At 40.5% G+C, this 27,675-nt stretch overlaps 1 protein-coding gene and 1 non-coding gene across 9 annotated transcripts in view; both read right to left on the bottom strand.

Moving 5' to 3' along the window:
• PKHD1 (PKHD1 ciliary IPT domain containing fibrocystin/polyductin) overlaps positions 1-10,142 on the bottom strand; it is a 429,303-nt gene extending 419,161 nt beyond the window's left edge. For all 8 annotated transcript variants that reach the window (XM_074333066.2, XM_088795661.1, XM_088795663.1 and 5 more), the window contains exons 1-5: positions 9,994-10,142; positions 5,819-5,954; positions 4,209-4,286; positions 3,417-3,561; positions 895-1,003 (exon numbers count right to left, since the gene is read on the bottom strand). In XM_074333066.2, coding sequence (XP_074189167.2) covers positions 895-1,003; positions 3,417-3,561; positions 4,209-4,286; positions 5,819-5,900 — 414 coding nt within the window. In that variant the 5' untranslated portion in view covers positions 5,901-5,954; positions 9,994-10,142. The remainder of the gene's footprint in view (positions 1-894; positions 1,004-3,416; positions 3,562-4,208; positions 4,287-5,818; positions 5,955-9,993) is intronic.
• Positions 10,143-11,877: 1,735 nt separating this feature from the next.
• LOC141571939 (U6 spliceosomal RNA) lies at positions 11,878-11,981 on the bottom strand. The gene has a single exon (XR_012496981.2). It is a non-coding gene; the product is annotated as a U6 spliceosomal RNA (small nuclear RNA).
• Positions 11,982-27,675: the final 15,694 nt, after the last annotated feature.

Raw genomic sequence — 27,675 nt, 5'->3', positions numbered from 1 at the left:
AAAATGTGGATCACATTAACGATGAATTTCAAGGATGAAGTCTTGTGCTAAAGAAGCAATAATCAATGACTCAACTGTACTTTTATAAACGGAGGTACCCTTTAAGAAATACAATCAAGTCAAAGGAGCACTGCCAAACCTCTGCCTTTTATGAGAAGCCTAGGACCTACATTTTCAGAGATCATTTTGATGTAAAACTAACCTGAAATGAACAGTAGACTGAACCAAACATAAAATGAAGTCCCAGTATGCATATTGAGTCCATAAAATAAGTCAGGCATTAGACCATAAACTCTCTCTCTGCTTCCTTTTAGCTCTGAGTTTAAAGGAGAATTCCACCAGCAAATGCCCTTTCAGTCTGGGCTTGGAAAGCAAAGCAGAAATCAACTGCGAGGCAGAAAGGAAGGTGGAAGTTGGAAGTTGAATCTCTTGAGTCCTTTCACCATGCTGAGACGGTTGCAGCTGTAAAGTGAAACGCTAAGGCACACTGGTCATTTTTGTGGCTCTTCTGTGGGTCTCCGTTTAGGTGACGGTTCAGTCAGATACAGGTTCAAATCCTAGTTCTGATATTTACCACCTGGGCAAATTGTTTATGATATGGGCAAAATCTCTCAGAGCCTCAGGACGCTCATCTATAAAAACAGCATAATAAATAGCTACCCCATAAAATTGTTGTGAGAATTAAATTAATGTTCATAAAGCACAGAGCCCGACTAAGTGCTCAATATTTATCTTTCATTAGTATAGTCCCAGAAACCCCATAACTATCATCCACCTTTCCTCTAACCCTGGCAAAACAGACTCCCTGGCCAATTTATAACTTGCTTGTAGATAAATAACACAAGGACACCTGCAGACCAGGCAAACATACATTCCTCCATCCTTAGAACCTACCTTGAAAGTGCAGCTGTCTTGTGGCCCTGGAATTGCGTTGCCTACCACCTGTCCCCCAGAGTGTACTTCCAGGTAGTACAGACCCTCATATGCTTCAGAGAGCAGAGGCCTGAGGGTAGAAAGTGGAAATCTTAGTGAATCAAAAACTGTGATTTGCCCTGAAGGAAAGCTAGCAGCCCCACTTGACCACTTCAAATTTCCTTCCTGTACCTGTGAAGCAGAACTAGCCAAGGATTCCTATATTTCACTTTACACCTCCCAGATGTATCCGTCCACTAGACTTTAAAGATTGGCTACTTCAGCTAAAGAAGTTATGATTTTTTTAATTGAAAATCTCTAAAATTAAAAAGAAAAATTCTGTCTTACTTCTCAGAAGCATAGGTTCACAGCACTGGAAGAGTTGAAAGGGATGTTGACAGACACTCTAATCTTAGTTTCCATTTAGAAAATGACAGCTCCAGATTAATTAAGAGATTCATGTGTGTGTGTGAACACCACAGGTTAAAGACAAAGTGGGGCTTGAATCATGGCTCTTTCTGATAAAAGGCATTGGTTTTACTTGTTGGAAAAAAAAAAATCTTGACTTCATAACCACCGAGCAGCTTATAAACACTTCATATAATAATCAAGAGAATCCTAGACCGTCTCTCCTCTTCTCATAAATATCACAGGGATAGCTTTGCCTTTTCAAGGCTGACTTCATGTTGATTTTTGTAAGAGGGGGAATATGATGAACAAAGAGTTGGAGTTAAGTGCCTTCCCTCCAAACCTTTTCACCAAATCTTTAGTACGGCCTTAAATATTTAAACCTGCACTGTCCAGCGTGCGCCTCACTAGCCATGTGTGGTTACTAAGCACTTGAAATGTGGCTAGTCCCAACGAAGATGTGCTATAAGTGTAAACTACACACTGGACTTTAAAGACTTAGTGCAGAAAGGATATAGAGTATCTCATTCATAATTTATATATTGGCTATGTATGAATTCTGAGTGTTGAGATAAATACATTATTGAAATTAGTTTTACTTGTTTCTTTTGACTTTTTAATGTGGCTACCAGAAAATTTTAAATTTTGTTTGTGTCTCACATTACGTATTGATTGGGCAGTGCCAATATAGATACTACAATGCCTGTTTTGGTGAAAGCAGGTATGTCTGTCTATGATAATGGATATGACAATATTTCATTGGTGGTAAATTGTACATTTTTTCACATGTAAATGTTAATTGAACTTGATATTCATTTTCTGATGAATGAGTACATTTAAGAGGGCAGTATTTCTTTAAAAATATGATATAAAATTAATGATGTATTTTAAAATCATTAGTATGATGAGATTGAAGATGTGGAACTTGTAAATCTTCAGTGTTTTGACTCATTTCATAGCAAGTTCTTGCAGGAACTCTATGCCCAAATATACCATAAAACCTAAGGAAAACATAAAACCCAGTTTTAAAACCAACAGCAGTGCTATAAGGAAGTACAGTTCAACAGACATCTATAGAGCACCTTCAACTTGCAAGGTATTGTGCTAAACACCATAAGTACTACAAGGGTGGAGTTAAACACCTCCCCTGTCCTCACTTAATTCTGTAAGGATGAGTGTCACAAGTGGGCAACTAACATAGTGTCATGAGAAACAGGGGTGAGGAAACAGGGCCATTGAGGTTACACATGTTATGCCTTTGTTAAATTACAAAAAGCTCTCCCCATAAGATGAATTGCACACACACACCACACACACACACACTTCCTCAAAGCTGTTGTAAGTACTGTCTGGATTTCAGCCCTGACTTGTCCCCCTTTCAAAGAAGGGAAAGATTATACTCAGTTGGATGTTCGGAGAGGAGGTGGAATTTGCAATATGATTGGTTAGGATTTCAATAGGCAGAGATGGAAGAGGGGAGCTGTCCTGAAAGAGGGAAGAAAAAAATGAAAGGAAGTGACAATGTTTTTTGTCTTAACCAATGATCTACTTTTATGGCATCTCTAAGACACGAGTAGAGAAAGAATGAACTAGTGTAAACTTCATACGCCAACAAAAACTTGATCAGAACGGTAGATTACCTGGAATGCCATTCAAATCATATCAAACTCAGCAAACACACCTAAGACTAAAGCAAATTTCCATTTTAACTAGTTTTGGGTTTATGAACAATCATTACAATTATGCCTATTGCGAAATATGGGTTCTTTAGGTGGCAAAATGGCACCCTTTATTGACATATTAATAGCTCTAGAACGCCTTGCAAAAAATTTAAAAAATAAAAAAACCCTGGAAATACAATCTAGCCCCTCCTTATAAATATTTCAAAATTCTCAAAATTCTTCATCATATTCTCATCCTCTCTTAAGCCCTAGGGCCCTGGTAGGGACATGCAAGAAGCATATTCACATGGAACATTTAAAACAACTATAGCTAATAATTGCAGTCACAGCAGGACTTGCTCTCATTTGCCCCCCAAAACTGAGATAAGCAAAGCACTTGTCCTGTCTGGTCTTCTCATTCCCACACAGGTGTACCTGGTCCTGCACCTCACCACCGGCAAATCCAAGAAGACAGGGGAGATGTCACAGGGGATGCTCGGCAAGGCAGGCACAGCCACATTCACCAGGTGTATTTCCAGCTGTGAGCCATTGGCAGGATAAAGGAGACCGGACTCCAAACCTAAATCCAAGGAAAAGGGGAATCTCAGGGGCAACAGATTTGTCACACACACAGAGAGAATATAAAAACACGGCCACATGGGGGCAATGTGAGACATTGAGTTTGCCTAAGGATTAAATTCATTCTCCTCATTTGCAAAGGAGACTGCTATGTAAAGGAGTGTTCTCAGTTATGAGTTTATGAAACCATTTTCTCTCTTCAAGTCCATCCACTTAAATCCAGGAAAGAACAGTTCAATCCCCAAAGTTATTCTTTACCATGATGGATATGGATACACTAAGCCATGGTTTAGAAGTTCCCATGTACTGAATTACCTACAAGAAAGATAACCAAGATGGGGGGGGGGGGGGGACATATTGCCAAGTACTATTCTAAGCACCTCCATATCTCACTTAGGGTTCCTAGAGTCCCATCCTACAGCCTTGGATAAGAAAGTGGACACAGCATATAATGGCATGATGTGCTCTGCTTCTGCGACATTAACAAGTGAACATCTGGAAACACAGAAGTTGGTCAGTTGGCCCATCTCCCTTCAGGTCCTCGTTTACACCTGTCCTCAGACAAGGAAGAAAACCAAAGACTCACATTCTTTAGGATTTTTTAGATCAATAAATAAGAAACTTGTATTTGGTAAAACACAGACCTACCCTCAAAGATGAGTGTGATCCACGTTCCCCCTGCAAGGCTACCTTCTTCAGGTTCAATGTGGCAACTCAAGCAAGACACTGGAAATAAGTGAGAAAAACACTGGTTTTGAGGGTCAGATTCGACCCACCAGCTTCCCCAATGTTAGGAAGCAAAATTTGAGCATTCATCAGAATCATCAGATGATCACTGGGCCCCACCTCCAGGGTTTCTGACTTAGTCTGTCCTGGGGGGTGGGGGGGGGATGGTCAAGAATTTACATTTCTCACCAGGTATTGCTGGCACTACTTGTCTGGGAACCACACCTTCAAAACTCCCATTTTTCTAAGGAAATTCTGACTGATTCTCTTATCTTAAACATCCAAAAACCCAGTGTTCACCAGGACAATTCTGAATTTCTAGTTCCTCTGGAAAGGGCCTCAAGGACACATTTGGTTCCCATTTGAACCCATATCTCTTCTCTCTCTTTCCCACTCTTTAATAAGGCAGTCATACTTAATTGTAAAGTCACCACTTATTTCTCCTATTTCCAGTTCCCAGAGAAAAGAAGAAAGTTCTAGAAGCTGTCCCTATTTCAACCCTCCTGCTCAGTACACTATCCTCTAATTTTCCCCCTTGTTTTGAATACATGATCAGAATGACTCTCTAAATAGATACAAAATTCTCTAGATTTTTACCTTGCCTGCTCAGAGAGGGACTGAAGTATGGATTAGTGCTGGAATTTCCTTTAAAAAAATAAAATAAAACCCACTATAGATTTCACATGCTAGGCTAGATTGGATTCTCCCATAGAGATCATTGGCTGAACATATTCTTAATGAATCCCTCATCTTTGAAGATGCTCCTGAACATGCTTTGGCCAAGGTGAAGCCAATTCAAGGGAGAAAATAAAATCAGTCAGCAACTCAGTTAGTTCATAGACAGGAAAAGTGTTATCTACAGAGCACTTTTCAGTGTCTGTCAGCAAAATTAAGGGATAATTCAGGCCACCCTAACTCTGGTTAGCCTAGAGCTTCCATGCACAGCCAAGGATGGTGGGGAATCATTTACATCAAAACAAACATTCATCACAGCCCCAAACCAGCCCAGGTTTCCCCCTAAAAGGTATATTAGATACTTCTACCTGAACAAGACCAAAAACAAGTGCCATAAAAAGATACAGAGGTTAACCAAATTCACAGAGAAAATTAAAGACATAATTTGAGGAAAGGATATTTTAATACAAGTGGTCATTAATCACTAGACAAGATACGGTACTCCCTTTAAAAAGATAAAGAAATAAAATCTAAAAAGAATTACATCATATGCCCCAGAAAGGAATTATAAAAGGAAGGTTGTAAGTTATTATTAAAAGCTCTTGACCATAAAACCAACCTCCATTGGTCATTAAAAATCGAAGTATATTTTCATAACTATTTAATATATAACCTCAACTACTAAGCAAAAAATAATAATAATAACAATAATAATAATAATTAAGCAGAGAAAATTTAAACCCAGAGCTAATACTTCAACACTGCCCCAAAAATAATATTTTAAGTGTCAATAAACTAGTTCTCAAGATAACCTGTTCTATTCTATCCATAATTTCTCCAAAACACGTCCTACTCACCTGCTAAAAGTAGTATTTCAATACTTTTCAGCAAGATCAGACAAATAATCATCTCGTCCACTGAAGGCAAGCCTCTCAACATTGCTCAGACATTAAAAGCATTTTCAATTTTTATTGGAGCAGTGTAGCTGTTGTGCTTTATAAAAAATAAAATGAAAAATTACTATCACTTTTTGCTTACATATTATTACCATGATCTGTGAAAACTTGGGCTATTAAGGAAGTCTTACCAACATGACCCTAGAGTCTTCAAATAGACCCACCATCTTCCCAAACTCTGGAGAAAAAGATAATCTAAGAATTTTACATAAAATCATCACTATTCCACCTACTCCCCTTGTCCCACCAAGTTATTTTTTGCATGTTTAAGCTGGGTAAATAATAATAACCTCTTTCATTAACTCACCATTGAACAAAAGCTTAGTTTAAAAAATAAATCCTAATTGAAATAACTATATACGATGTCAGGCGAGTACTAGACTTACAGGGGGGAATCACTCCATAAATTATACAAATGTCTAACCACTAAGCTGTACACCTGAAATTAATATAAAGTAATACTGAATGTCAACTGTAATTGAAAATAAATAGACAAATTCTCGATATCTATTATATCTAGATATAAAAATAAATAAATACTATACACCAACAGTTAATGGTGGTTTGGGGAGAGGGAAGAGGGGGTCGTATTTGGGGGTGTTTTTTGTTGTTGTTTTTTCTTGAAAAGTCTCAGTCCTCCAGGAACCAATCAACACAAAAAATTAAACAGTTTAACAAAGCAAATGTTAAGAATGATAATAGGTTGAAAAACAGTGATACTTACGGGAATTTGGGGGAAATTGTCTTAGCCTCACAGCAGAAGAGAAAAGGAAGAAAGAAACAGAGGAAGAAAAAGCTGGAACCTCCAAACTGGACCCCATGACCCCAGGGTCTCGCTACCTGATTCCACAATGCCCAGTCTGCAGACCTATCTTCCTTACACACTGTTTTCACTGTGCCATTCTTCTGCTTTTCATTCAATGCAAAACTTCCATTGTTTGTAAAATGATGACAAAAATACTTCTTAGGACTTGTATCAAGTTTAACTGAGGTGATATATACAAAGAAATTAACACAGAGCTCAGTGCACAGGTGACACCCCACACAGGTTAATTTCCCTTTCATGGGCTCTATACTTCCAAGGGGAAGCCCTCTCTCTGACTTTGCAATCTTGCCACAATCTGGCCCCACTACCTTTCCACATTTTTCCTTGCATTGCTTTCCATTGTGAAACCTACACCGCAGCCAAGCTGTTCTCCCCATCATCTCTCAGACAAGTCTTCCACACACCAGGCTCTGCCTTGGCTCCTGCTGGCCCTTCCTGGATTCCCTAAACAATCTTGTGGCCTAATGGAATATTGGCCCTCCTTCATGGTCCAGCTCGGGAGTCCCCTCCTCCACGGAACCCATTCCCGGTGTTTGTCCATACACTGGCCCCTGAATACCAGGGCCAAAGAGAGATAGCAGAGACAGACGACGCCAGATTGGTAGGAGCACAGTGGGACAAGTCAGGGATGGTAGGGGCCAGTGGGACAAGCCTGAACTTGTTCAGGTGTTAAAGTTCCCCACAGACCGACACCACATCAGGTTGCCAGTCTGTTTTTTCAGGTAGGGTCCTGGCAGTAAGGAAATCAAACCACATTTGCTTCCAGGTTACTTCTATTGTATTCTTTACCGCCGATTGGGATAGTCCTTTGGCTTTTAAAGTTCCCTCCCTGTCTCTAGTTTTCCCGTAGCCTGAGCCCATTCCCAGGATTTGACAAGTTCACCCAGATCAGCAATGACCTGCCCAAGATCGTAAATGTCTTGTCCCATGACTGGGCTCGGCATGGATATCAGCTCCCCATACCAGGTGCTGGAGGCTATCTTGGTTTTCATTCCTACAGTGAATGTGGCCCCATCAGGACCTTTAAAAACAGGGGCATACATAGATGGCCTGTCTCATTTCCAATTCCCGAAGAATTTGTTGTACCCCCTCTATAAATTTCCAAGACCCAACATGCTCAGGGATATTTCCCTCTTTGAGCCAAGCCTCCCTGGAGCCTAAAATAACCCAATCTATAAGGGAGTGAGTTCCTTGAACCCTCACCTGCATGGTGCAGTTGCGCCAGAAGGCAGGGTTTGTAGTGGTGGTGCTCTTTATTTATTTTATTTTATTTTTTTGCCTCCTGCCAGGTCAGCAAAATGCCACACCCAGGGGGAATTTCATCCATTTCACTGTCAAGCATCATAACATCCTCCCATTTTTCTCATCACTTTTCCAGGGACTCTGCCCCTGAATCTGTCGCTCAGGCTTTGTCACAGAGCTCAGAACTTAATTCAAAGCAGCCTGTGTCCGCCTAGCTTTGCAAAACAGCAAGCTAAGTTCTGCAACTTATTATCCTGCTCTGACACCTGTGCACTCACCCCAAAGCTAGCAGAGTAATGGACAACACAAGTCCTTTTCTAACCTCAGCCCTCCTTCCAAATTTCTAGCTTGACTTCCAGCCTCTAGTTGGGCACCGGTGGCCTGCCAAACTGCCCACAGTACATTCCAAGGACAGGCGAGGGATATGGGCCTTTGATTGCCGGGTCCACATCGGGAGTTAGCTGCAGGTAACCGCAGTGACACCCTCTCTGTGACCTCCCCCATCACCTAATCATTACAGTTCTCATCACCCTTTCCTACCCGAACCTCTAGCTTATGTCATGTGCAGCATGGACCAGATAGTGTCGTGCTTCATATGCCAACTTTTCTAGACTGTCCATTCCTCAGACGGGTCTTCTATTCACACAACCCTCGGTGCAAAAGTCGCACAGAGTACTCAGTAAATTCTAATCGGTGAGTGCATATTTAAATAAGCTAAGCCTGGGTTCTAACCTAATCTGAAAAAAAATAACTTGCACACATGTGGGATGGGTAGAATTCAAAGAAGCCTGCCTGAAAAGCCATATACTTTAGATAATGGCTGATGCCTGCTCTGGAAAGGCTGCTGCGCTGCTCTCTGGTATCCCTAAGTCAGAGGGCACAAATGTAATCCTCTGAAAAATACTGGCTGTAAATTTTTCTGAAAGTTAAAACATTTACAGAATTAAATACATATACATATTACTAAAGATACATTCAACTTACATTTTTAAGAAAACACTGAGACCAGCAAAAATAGTTACACCATTTCAGAAAAAAAATGAAAGCCGCAATAAATGCCAAGAAAAAGAATATTTGCAAAAAACTTAGAATTAACTTATAGGTATGTCCTGAATAAGATAGTCCAGTACCATAAAAAATCATCTATATTTAATTCAAATCCACAAACATTTATTATATGCCTAATACATACAGGCACTGCGTTAGGAGCTGGAAAAACTGAGACAAATAATCTGTGGACCTGCCCTAAAGTCCCTAGCAGATGGGGTAGGGGGGGAGGCTACTTGCATTTATGAAAGGATTCTAAGATTTCCAAGTAAATTCAGCAGGTGTTTCTTTAAGTTGCAAATCCCCTAAATTTAACATCTGTTTGGAATAGAATTCATTTTTAAAAAACATTCAATTTTCAGAAATACATCTACTGCGTAGAGAAAGGTACCCAGAAATATTTGCTGTACTTAGTCCAAAAGCACGGGATCTAACCTGTTTTTTATACCCAACATAATATCCCTAGCTTGGGAGAGTCTATTTTCAATCTGGCTGCACGATTTTAACGTTTCGTTTCAGAGCTTACTCCTAAACTCAGAACAACGGAAGTAAACAATCACACCCTGATTTTCTTAAAGCCTTCGTTCAGACCTGCATCTTTTCCTCTGGAATAGAGCAATCAAATCAATAATAAACTTAATTTTTCTTAATATAACTAATCCACAAATTCTTCCTAAGGATAAACTCAACCTCTACTTTACTTCTTTTAACCAGAAAATTTTCTATCAGAGGAGACCTGTGTGCTTAGTCAAACCTTTTCTCTATTCTTGTCTCTCTGCCTCTGTCTGCTCTCATCCTCTTTTCCTCTCACCTCTCTTATCTTCCCTTCCTTTGGGACTTTGAGAGACAGAGCTGCAAGGTTGCTACTACAGATGCCCTTTTCATTTGGTTCACCATAACATTGGCAAGAGATGCGATAACTAGAAAACAAAGAGCAGAGACATTTTTGATCAAACAGTACCTTTTTCTGTTTCTTTCTCGTTGCAACTCAAGGAGACATTATCTTTCCTTAATAAATTGTTCCTCTTTGCTAAGAAACGGTGGCTGTGGTATCTGGTTAGAGCCCAGCCTGCAGCTACCGTGCAGGTAACTCACTCATGTTAGACTGTAACTCACCTAACTTGTTTGTGTCCTGGCCAAACATGTGCCAAAGTAAAAGTTCAGAGCTGACCACAGGGCAAGTTTAATGATTAACACAAGCTATTTAGGATATTTTTCCTCAGTCTTTTACTAATGACCAAAGAAAGAGTATCTTACATTTTTCTCCACTTAACTACATGTGCCCCAGACGAGAATTTCAAAAGTCCACCCAGTAAGACAAACAGGCATTCAATAATTGAAAGCATTTGCCAGTAAATCAGAGAATGAGCACAGGACCCAGGAAAAAGGACTAGTAGAGATCTGATACCCAGTCATGAGCAGTCTTTGGTTTTTCATCAAGAGGAATGACGTACGTGCCCTACTATAGGCTGCCTTTCTCACCACAGGAGTGTGCGTCTAAAGAAGTAGAGAAAGGAAGCCACTTGCTAAAAAAGGAAGCCTTACTAAAAAAAAAGGGCCAACTAGCCTTCTTTGTTGTTTTACTTTCTTTCCTCACTCCTGTCCTTGCTTTCTTGACCAAGAAGAAGTCCTCAACTTGTACTCATTAACTTCTAATAGGACCCAGTTGTTGGTCTAACTTTCTTGATAAAGAATCTGAGAACCAATGGGCGTAAGAAGTCAACACCACCTTCTTACTAGGTTCACGACTGACTTTTCTATCTCTGTTCTGCCACTCATTCCAATTTATGTCACTAGCTTCCCAATCCGTCCATGCCCAGCGGTTCCTGACCAAAAGAAATTCTCATCTCCTTTTTCCACTCTTTCCTTTGGGAAAGGAACCTTTCCAGTAGAATTTGATAGCCCTGAATCTCCACCACAAAGGAATATCAGTAGACCTAGAAAGCATCCCCAGCAAGGCCAGATTGAATCTATGGAAATACATCACAACTCTGATGAGAGTAATGGAACTATCCTGTGGAAAGTATGGGAGTTTACACCAAATCTGTTATATATAACAGCTTGGCAACCAGTGCAAGCAGAATGATTTTCCTAGTGCTGCAGCCAGTACTGTAGAGAGGGTTATCTAGCCACATTGGGCAGGTAGAATGTCAATCACCCTGCCACCCTGCCTGGCTACTAAACCTCAATTTCCACTCTAGATCCCTCCACCTTGGCCCATGGTAGTGGGGAAGAAGGGACAGACCAGGTTTGGGGAAGATAAAGGAGATTTCAAAATTATTGGTAATTTTTTTATTTTTATAAAGGAAATTATATTCATGAATCACTTAGATTCAAAATTAGCTTTTTAAAGAACATAACACAAAACAAACAAACAAAAACTCATACATACAGCCAATAGTTTAGTGGTTAAGAGAAGGAAAGGAGTTAGGAGAAAGGTAGAAAAGAATAAAAGGGGGTCAAATATAAGGAGACAGAAGGAGATTTGACTTTGAGTGGTGAACACACAACGCAATATACAGATGATGTATTATGTAGAATTATACACTTGAAACCTATATAATTTTATTAACAAATTTCACCCCAGTAAATTTAATAAAAATAAAATAAAATAATAAATTATTCTTCAAAAAATGAAAAATTCTCATCCCCTTTCTAGTATATTCAACCTTTTTTAAAAAGTGTTTGTGAAGCCAGACTACCTGAGCTTGAAGCCTATTTCTACTGCCCATTCTGTACATATGACAAAGGGAATTTATTTTACCTTTTTCTTTTTCTGTCTTCTTCTTTTAGTTCTTCCTCTTCTTCTTTTTTTTTTTCTGCATAAAGTTTTATTTTTCAATTTAAAAATATAGAACACTTCAGAAATTTACACATCGTCCTTGCACAAGGGCCATGCTAATCTCTGTATCAGTCCAGTCTTAGTGTGTGTGTTGCCAAAGTGAACACTTAACTTTTTTATAGTGGTTTCTTCATCTATAAAGTGGAGATAGTAATTATAATGCCTATCTCATAAATAGAAGACAATTACACACACACACACACACACACACACACACACACACACACACAATGTAAGTCTCCTTCAAAGCACTTGCTGTCTGGCAGGGGAGACAGAATCATGACCATATTAGTTACCTATATTGTAGTTGAGTCTCCTGATGAAAATTTAATGTGTGTTTTATTTCTTGCTACTTTAGGAAAAGGTTTCCAGAAATTAACCTCATCTGTCCATGAGTAAATAGCCTATAGTGGATATTTGTAATTCTTTCTGGTAGCCTAGCTGTCAACACTTTATCCTAAAAGTACCCCAGTTTTCTTATGGCTAGATTTACCTCTTCACTCTTGACTAAAAGCAGCCTGATGATATATAAGACTTTGGTTTCTGGGCTCTAGGAACTCCGTGGTGGGCAATCAAGCTCTTAAAGGAATGATGTAGAACAAGCCATTTCATGACCCAGGACCTAAAAGGAGAAGTTGTAGGACTCTACATGCAGTGGCTATGCCACATGGAAGCCTGGGGAGCCTCAAGTACTCCCCCCTGTGAGCTCTCTCTTCCACTTCAAGATCCCTACATATACATACATATCTAAGTTTGCCATGCAAACACACATCCAGAGAAGACCCCCTTTCCCTCTAATCATACTCCCAAGTCCCTCTCACATAGAAATTCTAAATAAAGTCTCGTATTACCCTTGATGTCCTGAATGTCATCAAAATGTCTTCCTTTCAATATTTCTTTTATCTTCAGGTAAAGAAAGAAGTCACTGGGGGCAAGGTCAAGTGATTAGGAAGGGTGTTCCAATACAGTTATTTGTTTACTGGCTAAAAACTCCCTCACAGACAGTGCTGTGTGAGTTGGTGCATTGTCGTGATGCAACAGCCATGAATTGTTGGTAAAAACTTCAGGTCATTTTTGTCTAACTTTTTTCCTTGTCTAACTTTTTAGCACTTCCAAATACTCAACTTGATTCACTGTTTGTCCAGTTGGTACAAATTCATAATGAATAATCCCTCTGCTATCAATAAAGTTTAGCATCATCATTGCAACAAGTTCGCAAACTTAAGTTTCAGACCACATACAGCTGGGTGGTACCTGAGGCAGCTGGAGACCAAGGCCCATCACCTCCACCTTCAGCAGCTCTATCAGTTTACCTCAAGATGAAGTTCAAATATTATGGTCCATGTGTGCCTAGAGTGAAAATTTGGGGGAAGCACTGCTTGACTTCACTGCAGCTCCAGTTCCTCATCTGTGAAAAGAAAATTCAAAAACTCCATCACCAGGGGGCAGTCATGAGAATGAGATGAGATAACCTCATGCCATAGAGTCAAGAATGAGCCCCAATAAACGTGGTTACCATTATATTACCCCTCGGGGGACATCCAGAAGCCACTGCTGCTCAGGGAAAGTCTGAACTAATGTAGGCTCTTGGGCTCTTACCCAAATGTTCATTTCTTTCTTTTTCCTTCTTGTTAAAGGGAAGTAAGAAAGAGTCTGCCAAGTGTGACAGAGCTTTGATTATTTTCTCTGGGGCCTGCATGTATCTTTTACATGAAGTTGGAGATGGGAGAAGTGAGGACAGGTGGCAGAAGAACAACGAAAACAGGATGTGCCCTAGCATTGTCCTGCAATCTCAATGTTCTCGTAAATGAGCTGTGCCATCTCAAAACTTTGATGGCACTGGGCATGCCTTATTTATAGACAACAACTGCTACAGGGCTTCAAAGGGGCACACGGCCAAGCCAGAGACATGGAGGGAACACTTTGAAGAGCTGTGTTCTCAAATGCAGAATGGAAAGGACGGTACACAACAGCTTCTGAGATCTAGCTCCGGACCCTGCCAAGAATGCCCAATTGTCCCCCAGGACAGTAGATGGCCAAAGACCTCTTTATCAATCCCAGAAGTGCAGATTTCAAGCAAGGCAAGTGATATAAGTGGGCGTTATGTGACTTGCTGCCACCATCTGACAAACTGTCATATTTACCTGATTAATCCACGGCCTTTAAATACTGTGACTTCCAGATAATGAACACCTAATTCTCAAATTCTTTAAAGAAAAATAAATAAATAAAAGAATTAAAAAAAAAAAACAGCTGGTGTGGTAGACTAAATAGTGGCTCTCCCAACGATCCCTAATCCCCAGAACATTTGAATGTGTGATTTTACCTGGTAAAAGGGACTTTGCAGATGGGATTAAGTTAAATATTCTGAGATGGGAAGAGTAGCCTCGATTATCCAGGTGGCCCCAATGTAATTACATGGGTCTTCACAAGAGGGAGGCAAGAGGATCAGAGTCAGTAGGAGGAGATGTGATGATAGAAGCCAAAGTTTGATGTGCTGTGAGAAAGGGGACATAAGCCAAAGAATGCAGGTGGCCTTTAGAAGCTGAAAAAAAGCAAGAAAACAGATTTTTTTCCTTCAGAACTTACACTAGGAACCAGCCCTGCTGACACCTTGACTTTAGTGCTGTGGTACTGATTTTGGACCTCTGACCCCCAGAACTATAAGAAACCCATGTTGTTTAAACCACTAGGTTTGTTACTGTGTTATTGCAGCCACGGGGAACTAACACCGCCAGGAGAGGTTGTCATTTGGTGCCATTAAAGGGCATGATGTTCCTCTTGGAAGACATTGGTGCAATTACCCATGAAACATAGTGGGTCACTTAGCTCCTGAGTTACTCCTTCAATACTTCACCCTCTCTCCTGCTTCCTTCCAAAGCACCAAAGTACTCAAGGAGAAGGTTCTTAATTGAGGTACAAATAACATGGACGCCAAAAAAGGGAAAACAGTTTTTAGGAGCAGGAAAGGTATGAACTTTTATGTAAATATGTAAATAAAAATGACTGAAAGGATATATATGTTGAAATGATAATAGTTAACCACTGAGCAGTAAATTATGGGTTATTTATATTTTCTTTATTTTGTTTACCTTTATTTTCTCAGTCTAAAACAAACATGAGTTGTTGTGTCATAAAGGTTTTTAAGTGATATCATGTATGATAACAGTACTATCTTTTTTTGTATCTTTAAAATGTTTTATTCTGTAGAAACTGCCAAGGTTATTTCCCAAGTTTAGGACAATTGCACAGAAAATTCAGGATCAGACCGGACCCACTGGGGGGCAATCTTGAGCCCTTGAAGATAAACACTGAACCAGATTATTGTAAGCAAATACTAAGTAGAGGAAGACATGTAAAATTTCAGGTACCTCAGTGCCCAACCTGGCCCAAAATATCTCCCACCGATCAATTTCATAGAGTAGCATTAGAGCAACTTCTTTCATTTGAAGGGGTTTTAAAAAGTATATTCTGTGCAACTCAATAATTTAGAAAGACATTCCATGAAAAAGCAAGTTCTGTGGTCAAATAAAGTTGGGGAATGCTAAGAGCTGTTCCCTTCCTTAAAGACTTACAAAGCATACTGGTTTATTAAAGCCTCTGAGAAGTCCTGAAGAAAGGAATCCTACTTAAGTTTGTTGCAGGATTTCCCAAACACTTCATCACAGATCCAACATTTTGATTAGAACTAGTGTTTCTGAACATTCTTCATAAATTCTGTTGAAATATTCTGATTTGTAATAAGAAATACTTATTTGGTCTTTGTCCTGTTCCTGGCATAGAGCTCCTAAGACCCTTGGAATTTCCAAAGTGATAAGAACAATAGAAGTGACTTGATATTCATAACAAACCTCTTTTAACTACACCTGGATTTCTGTTAATGAAATAACTTTAGGGAAGCACCAAAGGATGGGGACTGGTTGCTAGGAGAATCAACCAAGTGATTAGAGTGGTTTTTGAAAAATATTTAGTAATCTTCAATCATTTCCAGAAAAACTAACTACCGTGCCCATGCAGTTTACCCTTTTGACTACTAATGTGATCCTTTATTTGGCAAAGAACTTGTGAGATGGGCTAGGAGCAGAGAGATCTGATCTTAAACGTTCTGGCACATAGGGCCCATGAAAGAGCTTAGAGACATTGGGAGAAAGAAGCAAGGGCGCCATTGTTTCCTACAAATGGGACTCTTCTCATGGAACTCTGAATTGGGGGACCCTACATGTTTAAACACGCTTCTCCAAAGAGGTGATCAAATAAAGAAAGGTACATGTGTCTCCACGCCAATGTGTGTTTTCAGATGGTCCTCAGTCACGTGGGGGAAATTGAAGCAGCTTAACAAGGTCATCACCACCAGGTAGCCCACTAGCAGGATCAATTTCCTGAGGATATGGGGCATCAGAATGAAGGGGGTTAGGTCTGGAAGAGAACAGTGTGTAGCTGGGTAGATCGACACGGGTGAGAGGTGGGAGGGAAAAGGAGCCTGGGGAAGGGGGATGGGGTTGCAAAGCAAAACAGAGTCTAGAGTCTTTAAAAGCAGAGAGGTGACGTCCCATTGCTCCATGTCCTTGCTGATCTCCTGAGCTGGGAGGCCTAACATTTTGTGCATCAGAGGATAGTAGAATTATCAATCTATCCATAATCAATACCAATATGATCAATATCAATCACCTACTCCAATCCCCTCATTTTGACAATGAGGCAATTGAGGTCTAGAGGCAGAAAATGACTTGCCCAAGACCACAGAGCTGCTAGGGGCAGAGCCAGGCCCAGCACCCAGACCTAAGGCTTTCCCACTGCACCTTAAATGGGCCTCCTTCCTTATCAGAGGTGCTTGACAAATGAAAACTCTGAGGCACATTGCATGTGAGTTTTCTTGGATTCCCTTTATAAACCTGAGTCTCTGCTTACCCTGTTTTAAAGATGAGCTCTCTTCCTCAGGGGCAATGAGAGTTAATTCTAGTACTTTAGATATCAAGACAGGGAGCACACTGCGATGAAACCAAGGCCCCTCACCTTGTACTCAGCTAAACCCCAAAGGATGGAGTCTGGATAATGTTGGCCCCCTTATTAAAGGCCCAGGACTAATCAGTCTCTTAGTTTCGCCCTCCTTACCCCAAAGTCCCCCTAACAACATGTTTATGTAGGGGAAATGTGCATAAAATGAGTTCCAAGTACTGACTGAAATAACTCAAAGATACATAAAATAACACTCAAGGAAAATGGGTGGACATGGAGAGGAGCCAGCTCACCTGGCGGTGTGCCTTGATGATGATCGGCTGCACAGAGGGAGAAAGGAAAGAGCTGTGATTGTAGAATATGTCTATCATTCCCCAGGGTTTGTCACTGCGTGTTTTGTTGTTTTGCCCTAGCTGGCTCCCTCCTTGAATCCCAGGACATCCCCTTAGTCACCAAATCAATACACCCTCCCCGACCACACAGCGATGAGCTCTAAGAACGTCATTTGAGGGGAGTGAGTGTAACAGGGTGAGGAGCCACACAGAGAGTCCTGGGCTGTGACTGAAGATCACTGAACTAAATTAGGAACTAGACCACATTTGCTTCCTGACCTCCCACCTTCTGGCAGCCACTTTCTCCATCTCTGTTGGCCCTCCCTTGCTCTAGAAAAGTCTGCCAACAAGAGCTATTCTCCAGGGTCTTTCGAAAGACATGCAAATATGCACTGAGAACCTTCTAGTAAATGAGTTCTTTTTCCTCTATCCCACTGTCCATGGGACACCCTTAGGGATCTGGTCCTCTATTCTGTGCACATCACACAGAGGAAAAGCTACTGTAGAGAAGATGAAAGATGCTACTTTGAGTCTGGCTTCAGCCTGAACGTAGGCAAGTCCCTCAGTCTATCTTTGATTCTTCCTGTGCCAAATGAAGAAGGTAATTTTTCTGTTTCTTGTGAAGTTTTGATGAGAGGATAATTGTGAATACACTCTATAAAGTGTAATGTGCCCTCAAATGCCAAGGATTGGTGTTATTTGAATATTTTACTAAGATGTATTCATGCATAACTTGTGTGATTTAAAAAAAGATAGAGAAACATGGTGCTGAGAATGAGATATTAATGATATGTCTTAAAGCCAAATGACAATAAGAAAGAAAATGAGTCTACAGTAATATTATTATGTGTTCAATTAATTTTAATAAATTTAAATTTAAATAGATTTCTATATTAAATTTAAATAGATTTCATAGTTGAAATATGAAATAATTTCATAATTATTTCATATTTCATAGATATGATATATTTATGAGGTACTTTATATTTCATAACATAAATTTAAATAGATTACATATACATCAAATCAGATTGGAAAGTAAATTGAAATTAAACAAAAAAGTTAACATGGAAAGGAAAAATGATTAAATGAAATAAATTTTTTAAAGTGTGAATTATTTTGATAAATCATTTCCATGAAAATTTGAAGTGAAAGCTGACCGCCTTCCACTCCCCACCTCCAGAAGACCCCTTTTCACCCCAGTGCCTCGTGACTCTTCACCTCTCTTTGGAGCTTTCTTAGCCCCTACACACACTTGACAGTCATCCTCATAGCTTCTCAAGGGCAACACGAGATTCCTGAAACGCGATCCCGACTCACTGTCCCAGGGCCAGTTGTTCACAGTGGAAAAAATCTCCCTGTGGTATTCAACATGATTGGCAGCCTCTGCTGAGGAAGGGGGAAAATTTGCAGGGGATTTGGTGGCATGTGGCCCTCTTGCTCCACCTGCTCCCTCTTCTCCCAAAGGGAGGCAGCTGCCTGTCCTCAGAGCACAACGTCTCCTGCCCAAGAGTTAAAAGATCTGACTGTACTTCCAGGTGCTTTGCAGTCAAAAGCCACATAGAAGACCCCAGCACAAGCAAGATATTCATTCATGACAAACAGCTGCTATGAAGAAACCTGAGTGCAACTCGAGTGAATCATGCTAAGTTGCTGAACCCAACCAAATTTGAAATTAAAAAAAATTTAATAGGTAATCAATTGAAACAGTTTAAGAAGAAGAAAAAAAGTGGAGAGGGGAAAAAGACCTGTATTTTCACTTCTACCCTTCTAGACTGAACTTCTTACAATAAATATATAATTTTTTAAAAAAAATTAAGTACTGAAAGGGAGAAAACAAAGCCAAAAATAAATACATGGTTTCCTATAACTATTAGTTCAGAATAAAACAAAGATACAAATTTGTCAAAATATTCATGGGACTATACCAATAGTTCAAGTTAAGTCACTTTGTTCAATTTAAGGCACTTCCATTAGTCCTGCACTGTTCATTTCTTGACTTATCTGTCCTCATGACAACATGAAATACTGAATGAGCATGGTCTGAGCACAGATCCAAAAACTTTACAAAAAAATTGCTCCCCCTTGCAGCTGGGTTAAGTGGTTGTCATGATCCTCTCACACCTTCTTCATAGCCAGGTTGGTTGTTGGAGAAGGCTCAGGGGTGTTGCAGAAGGGAAACCCAAAAACAGAACTGAGTCTAAATTAAGTTGCCATAACATCCAGAGTAACCCTGATGAGAAGGTCACATGTAGGACTCAACAGAAAGTTTAAGGTTGCAGTTGGAGATTGTGAGTACTCTGACATCCAACACAGGAGTGATTTAGCAAATGAGTCTTCCCAGAGAGAAGCAACCATGCTAGAATCATAAAAATGTTTCATAAATTTTGGTCTCACAGGAGCAACCAGACACTATTTTTTTTTAATCATCCACTTCCATGGCGTCATGTACTATCTACATCTCATGACTCGAATCCTTGAGCTCCTGACCTGAATATCCAACAGCCAACACAATATTTCCACTCAGCTAGCTCTCAGACACTCGAAACTCAGTAAGTCCAAAGACTTTGAGCCCTTGATCTTCCGCCTGAAATCTCTTCCTTCTCCACTGTTTTCTATCTTCAGGAATAGAACAACCATTCACACAGGTATGCACACTAGAAACCTTAGATTCATTCTTGACACAGCTTAGCTTCCCGTTTCTAATCAATCACCAAATCTTATACATTTGGCCTCTTAACCATCTCAAAGGCACCTCCTTTCTCTATCCTCACTGCCAGACCCTTAATCCAGGCTACCACTCTGTCTCCCCCAAACTACTGAAAGATCCTCCTGACTTGTCACTCAATATCCACACTTACTCTCCGAATCCATTTGTCCTAAGTCTCCAAAGCAATCTTTTCTTCAATGGAAAACTGACTGCCACTTTTCTCCTTAAAATCATTCAATGGCTTCCAAATAAATTTCAAAATATATTGTATGAGGTCGGACAAGTAAGTTTGCAAACTTAATTGTCCAGTCTTGTATAATGGAACCTACCAGGATCGCCCTCATTTTTTCATTTACTCGATAAATGTTTACTGAAAACTACTGCATGCCAGGCACTGCTCAAGCACTAAAACATAACAATGAATGAAACAGACAAAACCCTCATAGAACCTCATCTGGTAGGAGAAATAGAAAATAAACAAGAAAATTCAGTAAAATATACAACAAGTTAGGTTGTGCTAGTGCTAAGGAGGAAAACAAATGAAAGAAGGGAGAAAATGTCAGGATGGGGACTAAAAGTTATGATAGGGAAGGAAGGGAAGTCCTCAGAGAAAAACATGAAAGAATGAAGAACGAGCTCACAGATAGCCCAGGTGAGAGCGTTCAAGGCAGAGAGACAGTGAGTACAAAGTCCTGAGAGAAGCCATCTGCTTGGCATATTCACCATTTAGCAAGCAGGCCAGTGTGATCAGGGTGAAGTAAGAAAGGTGAGGTCAGGGAGGTGGTGGTTGGGGGCAGAGAGCTGTTGCAGATTGTTCAGGACCTTGTAGATCATCAATAGTACAAGACCTTGACTCAACCTGAAACAGCAAGAGGTAAATTGTCGTGAGCAGAGGAGTGACTTATAAGCACCCACCATGTGCTATTGTAGGCACCAGGGATTGAGCCTTACCTAAGAAAGTTAAAATCTGTGTTCTTATGAAGGTTACATTTTATTAGAGGAAGAAAGGCAATATGCAAATAAATAATAAGTGAACAAGATTATTTCAGATAGTGAGAACACTGATAAAAAAAACATAAAACAAGATGATGTAATGGGGGTGACAAGGTGGCCTACCATCATTAGATGTTCAAAGAAAGCCATTCTGAGGTAATGATGTGTCATCTGAAACCAAAGTGTCCAAAAGGAGATAGCCATGTGAATGTATGGGGGCAGAGGATTCCACACAAAGGAACACATACATGGAGCCTAAAGTGGGCTCAAGCAGGAGTGACTAAGGACTGGATGCGAGGACACTGGCTGGAGAAGAGTGTTGGTGAAACTGACAGGGATTGACAGGAGAGAAGCTGACAGGTCTCACATAATTTATGGAGGAGGACATGGTAAGGCTTTTAGATTTTATTTTAAATAAAATGGAACTATATTAGAGGGTTTTAAACTATAAAACTATAAAATAATCCGATTTGTGTTTTTGAAACTCCTATGGCTAATTAGGTACAAAGTGATCAAAGGGAAGCAAGAGTGGCCATCACCCAGACAAGAAATATTGGTGGCTTAGAATAAGGTGGTGGTGAACTGGAGACAGAAATGGGATATATTTGGGAGGACTTGCTGAAAGGCTGGATGTGCAGAGTGAAGAAAAGGAGCAATCAAAGAGGATACATACCTGGATTTGCATCATGAGATACTGCATGTCATTTTCTGAGATGGAGAAGAATGAGGGAAGAACATACAGTGATGGTTTAAGGGTTGCAATTTGACTGTGTTAAATTTAAGGTAATTCTTAGACTTCCAAATGGGGAATTCAAGTAGGAAATTGGGTATATGAAATAAAAGTTAGATATATGAGCTGAAAGTTTGGGGAGAAGTAAATCTGGAGTCGTCTGCATATAGGGATGCTACAGAACTGTATAGGCTCACCTCAAGAGAGATTATAATTACAGAAAAGTTGGGGGTCATGAGGGTACTCAAATATTTACAGACCAAGCAAAAGAGAAATAGCCAAAAAAAAGTAACTGAGAAGATGAGTCAAGTGAGCAAGTGAATGCTGCTGAGAGGCCAAAATGGGACTATAAAAATGATGGCTGAATTTGGCCATGTGAAGGTCATTAGTGACCTAGCAAGAGTAATTTCATTGCAGAGAGGAAAAGAAGTTCAACTATTAATGAGAGGAGAGAGTACAGGTGAAAACATGGATACAGAGACAACAGACAACTTTTTCAAGAAGTTTTGCTATGGCAGGTTTTTGTTGTTGTTATTTTTTAATGGGTGATTTTGGAGAATTCTTATGTGTCAACAAGGGAGAAGATCCAGAAGAGAAAGAAACTGATTCTCAATAAGGTAAATATAATCCCACTACATTGTTTAGAACTTATCTTAATTAATTTCAAGTTCCCCAAGTTACATTCCAGTTTACTTTCCTACCTCCAGAATCACAGATTGTGCCTCCAGCAGTGGCCAGGCATTGGGGAAAAGATTGTCCTTAGTCACCATGGATCTGAATGATAAAGTGTGGATGGATCAACACAAATGAATTAGCTCACCTGAGAAGAAACTACAAAGAGTGTGGGTCAGAGGGGAGATCCAAGAGGGCAGAGTAGATAAACACTGTGCCTGCTTCCTTCAATGAACACATTAAAATTACAACAACATTATATAACCTGGAAACCATCTGAAGTCTAGTTGAGCAGAAGTTCCCAGACTGGTAGGAGAGGCGGAGACATGAAAGGGGCCCCAAACCTCCATGTAGCAGTTGAGAATCCGAAGGGATATCTCAGCCATGGAGGTTGCCCTCCAAGGAGTGAGGGACCTGAGCCACACACCAGGTTTCCCAGCCCGGGGTACCACTGCCAGGAAGAGGAGCCCCCATAATATCTGGCTGTGAAAAACAGTGAGGATTCTGACCATCTGGGTGGGATGGAAGGCTTCGGGAAACACAGACGTCCTCTTAAACAGCCTGCACGCAGACTCACTTACTCACAGGCACTCACCTTGGGCTCCAGCAGAGGGACAATGGTTTGAGAGGCATTAAAAGCATACGGAGGGCAGACCGAGATGTCTGGCTTTGTGGAGATAGCAGGAGGACAGTCATTTTCCCTGTGTGTGGTTCTCTTCCTCTGCAGCCACAGGCAGGCGCCATTTTTCCTATATTGAGCCCTCCCCCTCATAACCAAATCTGAATCTGATTGGTCTGGTGATCTCTGCTGCTCCACTCTGCTGACTCACCGGGACCCCGCCCCACCCAACTATCTCAATTCAGGAGACACTTTCTCACAAGCAGCTAGCCCCACCCACATTTAACTCTTTCTTGGAAAACTATGGCAGTCTGCAGGCCCCAGTTGGATGACGTCTGGCCTCAGTGTGCTCTGAGACTTTTGCTCCAGTTCAGCACTGGCACCAAACCAGTCTACATTAACCAGGTGACCACAAGTCTTCCTGCTCTGGTGATTCCCTTAGACCCTGCCTCACCCAGCTTGCATGCCACACGAGGCTTTATCAGTGGCTGTGCTTTAAGGGAGCCAGCAGATGGCAGCAGGCCTCGGGGTGTACTGGATTTTTGTGGAGTTAACCCAGGCTCATTACTGGCAGCAGCTGTCCTCAGTTCACAGTTGGCTTCTCCCCCATGCCTCCAGGTTTAGTAAAGGCAGTGAACAATCAGATAGATTTATAGCTCCTACCAGGTAGGCCCTGGACAGTCACAGGCTGACCTGGGCCTGCACTGGAGCCCCTCCCACGAGGTCCCAGAACCAACATACTTGGAGGTTGTCTTCAGATCACAGCAGAGCACCACCCAATTAGTTCTACAAGCAGCACATAAAAAGGGAGGTCTCAGTGGCAGAGCCCACTGAGGTGAATCCCTCAGTGGCATAAGCCCCCCACATAGCAGCCTGTAAGCTTTGGACGTGACCACCCCACAGCCAAAAAGCCTGAGGCTCAATCCCACCCACTGATGTGCCAATAGCAATCCAGGCTCAACTATAACAGGAGGATACAAACAACCCACACAAGGGATACTCCTGGAGCACCCAGGTCAAGTGGCCAAGGAGACTGTGCCAGGACCCCACAAGGCACCCACTACATAAGGCCATCTGGCCAAGACTGGGAGACAGCAGATCTACTTAATACTTAGGAACAAACACAGAAAGGCAGCCAAAATGAGGAAACAAAGCAATACATCCCAAATGAAAGAACAAGGAGAAAACTCCTGAAAAAGAACTAACCAAAATGGAGGCAAGCAACCTACCAGAGACAAAATTCAAAACAACGGTTATGAGGATGCTCAAGGAACTTAGTGAGAACTTCAACAGAAAGATAGCAAACATAAAAAAGGACACAGAAACCATAAAAAAGAACCAGTGGGAAGTGAAGAATATAATAACTGAAATGAAGAATGCACTAGAAAAAATCATCAGCAGACTAGATGAAGCAGAGGATCTAATCAGCAATTTGGAGAACATGATAGCAGAAAACAACCAATCACAACAATAAAAAGGAAAAAAAAAATGAGGATAGTTTAAAACACCTCTGGGACAACATCAAGTGTAACAACATTTGCATCATAGGGGTACCAGAAAGAGAAGAGAGAAAGCAAGGGATTGAGAACTTTTAGAAGAAACAATGATGGAAAACTTTCCTAACCTGGTGAAGAAAATAAACATACAAGCCTAGGAAGTGCAGAGTCCAAAACAAGATGAACCCAAACTGGCCAACACCAAGACACATTATAATTAGAATGACAAATATTAAAGAAAGAGAGAATCCTAAAAGCAGCAAGAGAAAGACAACTAGAACTTATAAGTGTGCTCACATAAGATTGTCAGCTGATTTCTCAACAGAAACTTTGCAGGCTAGAAGGGATTGGCAGGAAATATTCAATGTGATGACAAGCAAGGACTTGTAACCAAGAGTACTCCACCCAGCAAAGCTATCATTTAGAATCGAAGGATAGATAAAGAGCTTCCCAGACAAGAAAAACCTAAAGGAGTTCATCACCACCAAACCACTGTTACAAGGAATGTTAGAGGGATTTCTTTAATATGGGGGGAAAAAATCAAGATTATGAAAAATAAAATGGCAATAGCTCCATATCTATCAACAATTTTTTCCAATGTAAATGGATTAAATGCTCCAATCAAAAGACGTAGGAGGGATGAATGAAGAAGAAAAAAAAAAAAAAACCCTGACATATGCTGCCTGCAAAACAATCACTTCAGATTGAAAGATACACACACACACACACACACACACACACACACACACACGGAAAGTAAAGAGATGGAAAAAGGTATTTCATGAAAACAGAAATGAAGAAACAAAAAAAGCTGGGGTAACAATACTTATACTAGAAAAAATAGACTTTAAAACAAAGGCTATAACAAGAGATAAAGAGGGACCCAGTAATCCCACTTTTGGGTAGTTATCCAAAGAAACCCAAAATGCTACTTTTAGGAGATGTGGGCATCCATGTGTTCACTGCAACACTGTTTACAATGGCCAAGATATGGGGGCAGCCTGGGAGTCTGTCAATGGATAAATGGATAAAGAGAAGGTGGTACAATACAATGGAATATTGCTCAGCCATGGAAGGGAATGGGTTCTTGCCATCTGTGGTAGCATGGATGGACCTGGGTCGGTGGGGAGTATTGTGCTGAGGGGAGTGTCAGACAGAGAAAGACAGATGTAATGTGATTTCGTTTATATGTAGAATCTAAAGAAAAACATTTCTAAAAAAAAGAAACAAACTCATAGATACAGAAAACATTTTGATGGCAGCCAGATGGGAGAGGGGTTAGGATTGGGTGAAAAGGGGAAAGGGGTTAAGAAGTACAAATTTGGGCTGCCCTCAAAAAAAAAAAAAAGTACACATTTTTTGATACACAGCATGAATGAGGATGTAGGGTATAGCATAAGGAATATAGTCAATAATATTGTAATAGCTATGTATGGTGTCAGATGGGTGCTAGGTTTGGTGGGGTAATAAATGGTAGTGCTTTGGGAGACAGGGTGAAAAAGGTAAAGGGATTAAGAAGTACAAATTGGTAGTTACAAAATGATCATGAGAATGTAAAGTAAAGCATAGGGAATATAGTCAGTGATATGGCAATAACTATGTATAGTGCCAGGTGGGTGTTAGACCAGTCAGGGGGATCAGTTCTTAAATTATATAAATGTCTAAGCACTATGCTGTACACCTGAAATTAATATAAAATAATACTGAAAGTCAACTGTAATCGAAAAATGTTTTAAGGGAGAAAAGTTAAAGGGCAAATAAGAAGTCCAAATCCAAGTATAAAACCAATAAGTCACAGGGATGTAATGTACAGCTTAGGGACTATAGTCAATAATATTGTGATAGCGTGGTACGGTGTCATATTATTACTGGACTTATCATGGTGATCACTTCTGAATGTTGAATAACTATGGTGTACCCTCGAAACTAATATAATATTGTATGTTAGCTATATTTTTAATAAAAATAATTTTTAAAAAATGTTTATAAGAGGGTGGGTCAGCAGTGGCACCAAAGTAATATGCAGCTGATTATGGTTGACAGGCATACAGAACTAGCTGCTTTTGGATTTGTGGAATGCTCTCAATACACAGCAAGTATAGACATCTCCTCAAGGACAAAAAGTGCCTCTAAATCATTTCAATATCCACAGCACCTAGTATAATAATAGGCACATAGGAATTACTCAACAAAGTTTTATTGAACAGTGGGAAGAAGGAAGGAAGGAAGGAAGGAAGGAAGGAAGGAAGGAAGGAAGGAAGGAAGGAAAAGGGGGACGAGGAATTATGTAAGATATGATTACTGTCCTTATCATTGTTCTAATGAATAGTGTGAATTTCTGTGTCTCCTTTCTTTAAAACTTTTCAGTAATAGCAAATAAACTAAAGCACTTGTTAGAATTCAAATTTATTAATAACCCACCCCTACTCAACACACAACCCACACAAAACACACAATTTATATATGGTATATGGCCATCTCTTGGAGATAGGCAGGGGACCCCCTACTATCCATTTGTAATCTGCAAGGGAAGAAAATGCAGTAGAGAAAAATTCACCAGATTGCTTTCTGTGAAATTCCTTCATCTGTGAAAAACATGTATGATGCCATAAAGACCAACAAGATCAGAAGCCCTTGGCAGGCCTAGAAAAGGGATGTTTTGCAATTGACCTCAGGAAGAGGAGGCTCTTCAATGATTTCTTGAGAAAGGGAGTCAGCCCAGTGGTAGTGGAACTTGCCAGCCCCACCTTGACGAAGGGAATCTAAAGGAAATTGTGGATTTATGTCTCAAATAAAAAACCTGGAATCCTGCAGCTTGGATCTGGATGAAGAAACCAAAGGGAAATCTATCCTGACTGTAGCTGCTCCTGTTTCACTCCCTCCCTTTAGAAAGCTACCGAGTCTGCTTCTACAAGCAATTTATGGCTCATGCAGCTGCTTTGACAACAGGTTTGAGGCTTCTTTGGTTTCAGCCATCAGCTCAGCCCTGTGCTGCCTCTTATATCTGTGGGGGCTTAGGAGGGGTGCTCCCAACCACCCTCATCACAGGGCAGCAGGTGTTCTGTGTGTGGGGAGGGGTGAAATTAACGGGTCTCGCCCTCTGCACACTTGCCATCCAAACAGCGTGGAGTACCAAAACTCTGACTTTCTGTAGGTATCAGAAATCAGCTAGGAAGATGGACTTACATCTTTATACTTGTGTTTATTCTGTGACACAGATGTATGGAAGAGAGGACCAGCCAACTTCCTTGCCTTGTATAGGCATCTTCATTCAAGTTCTCTCTCTCTCTCTC

This window comes from Rhinolophus sinicus, chromosome 2 (assembly GCF_057876585.1).
Source record: "Rhinolophus sinicus isolate RSI-liver-muscle chromosome 2, RSI-T2T, whole genome shotgun sequence".
NCBI classification, from domain to species: domain Eukaryota; kingdom Metazoa; phylum Chordata; class Mammalia; order Chiroptera; family Rhinolophidae; genus Rhinolophus; species Rhinolophus sinicus.
The sequence above is the reverse complement of the archived record's forward strand: the minus strand, read 5'-3'. Positions and strand labels throughout refer to the sequence as shown.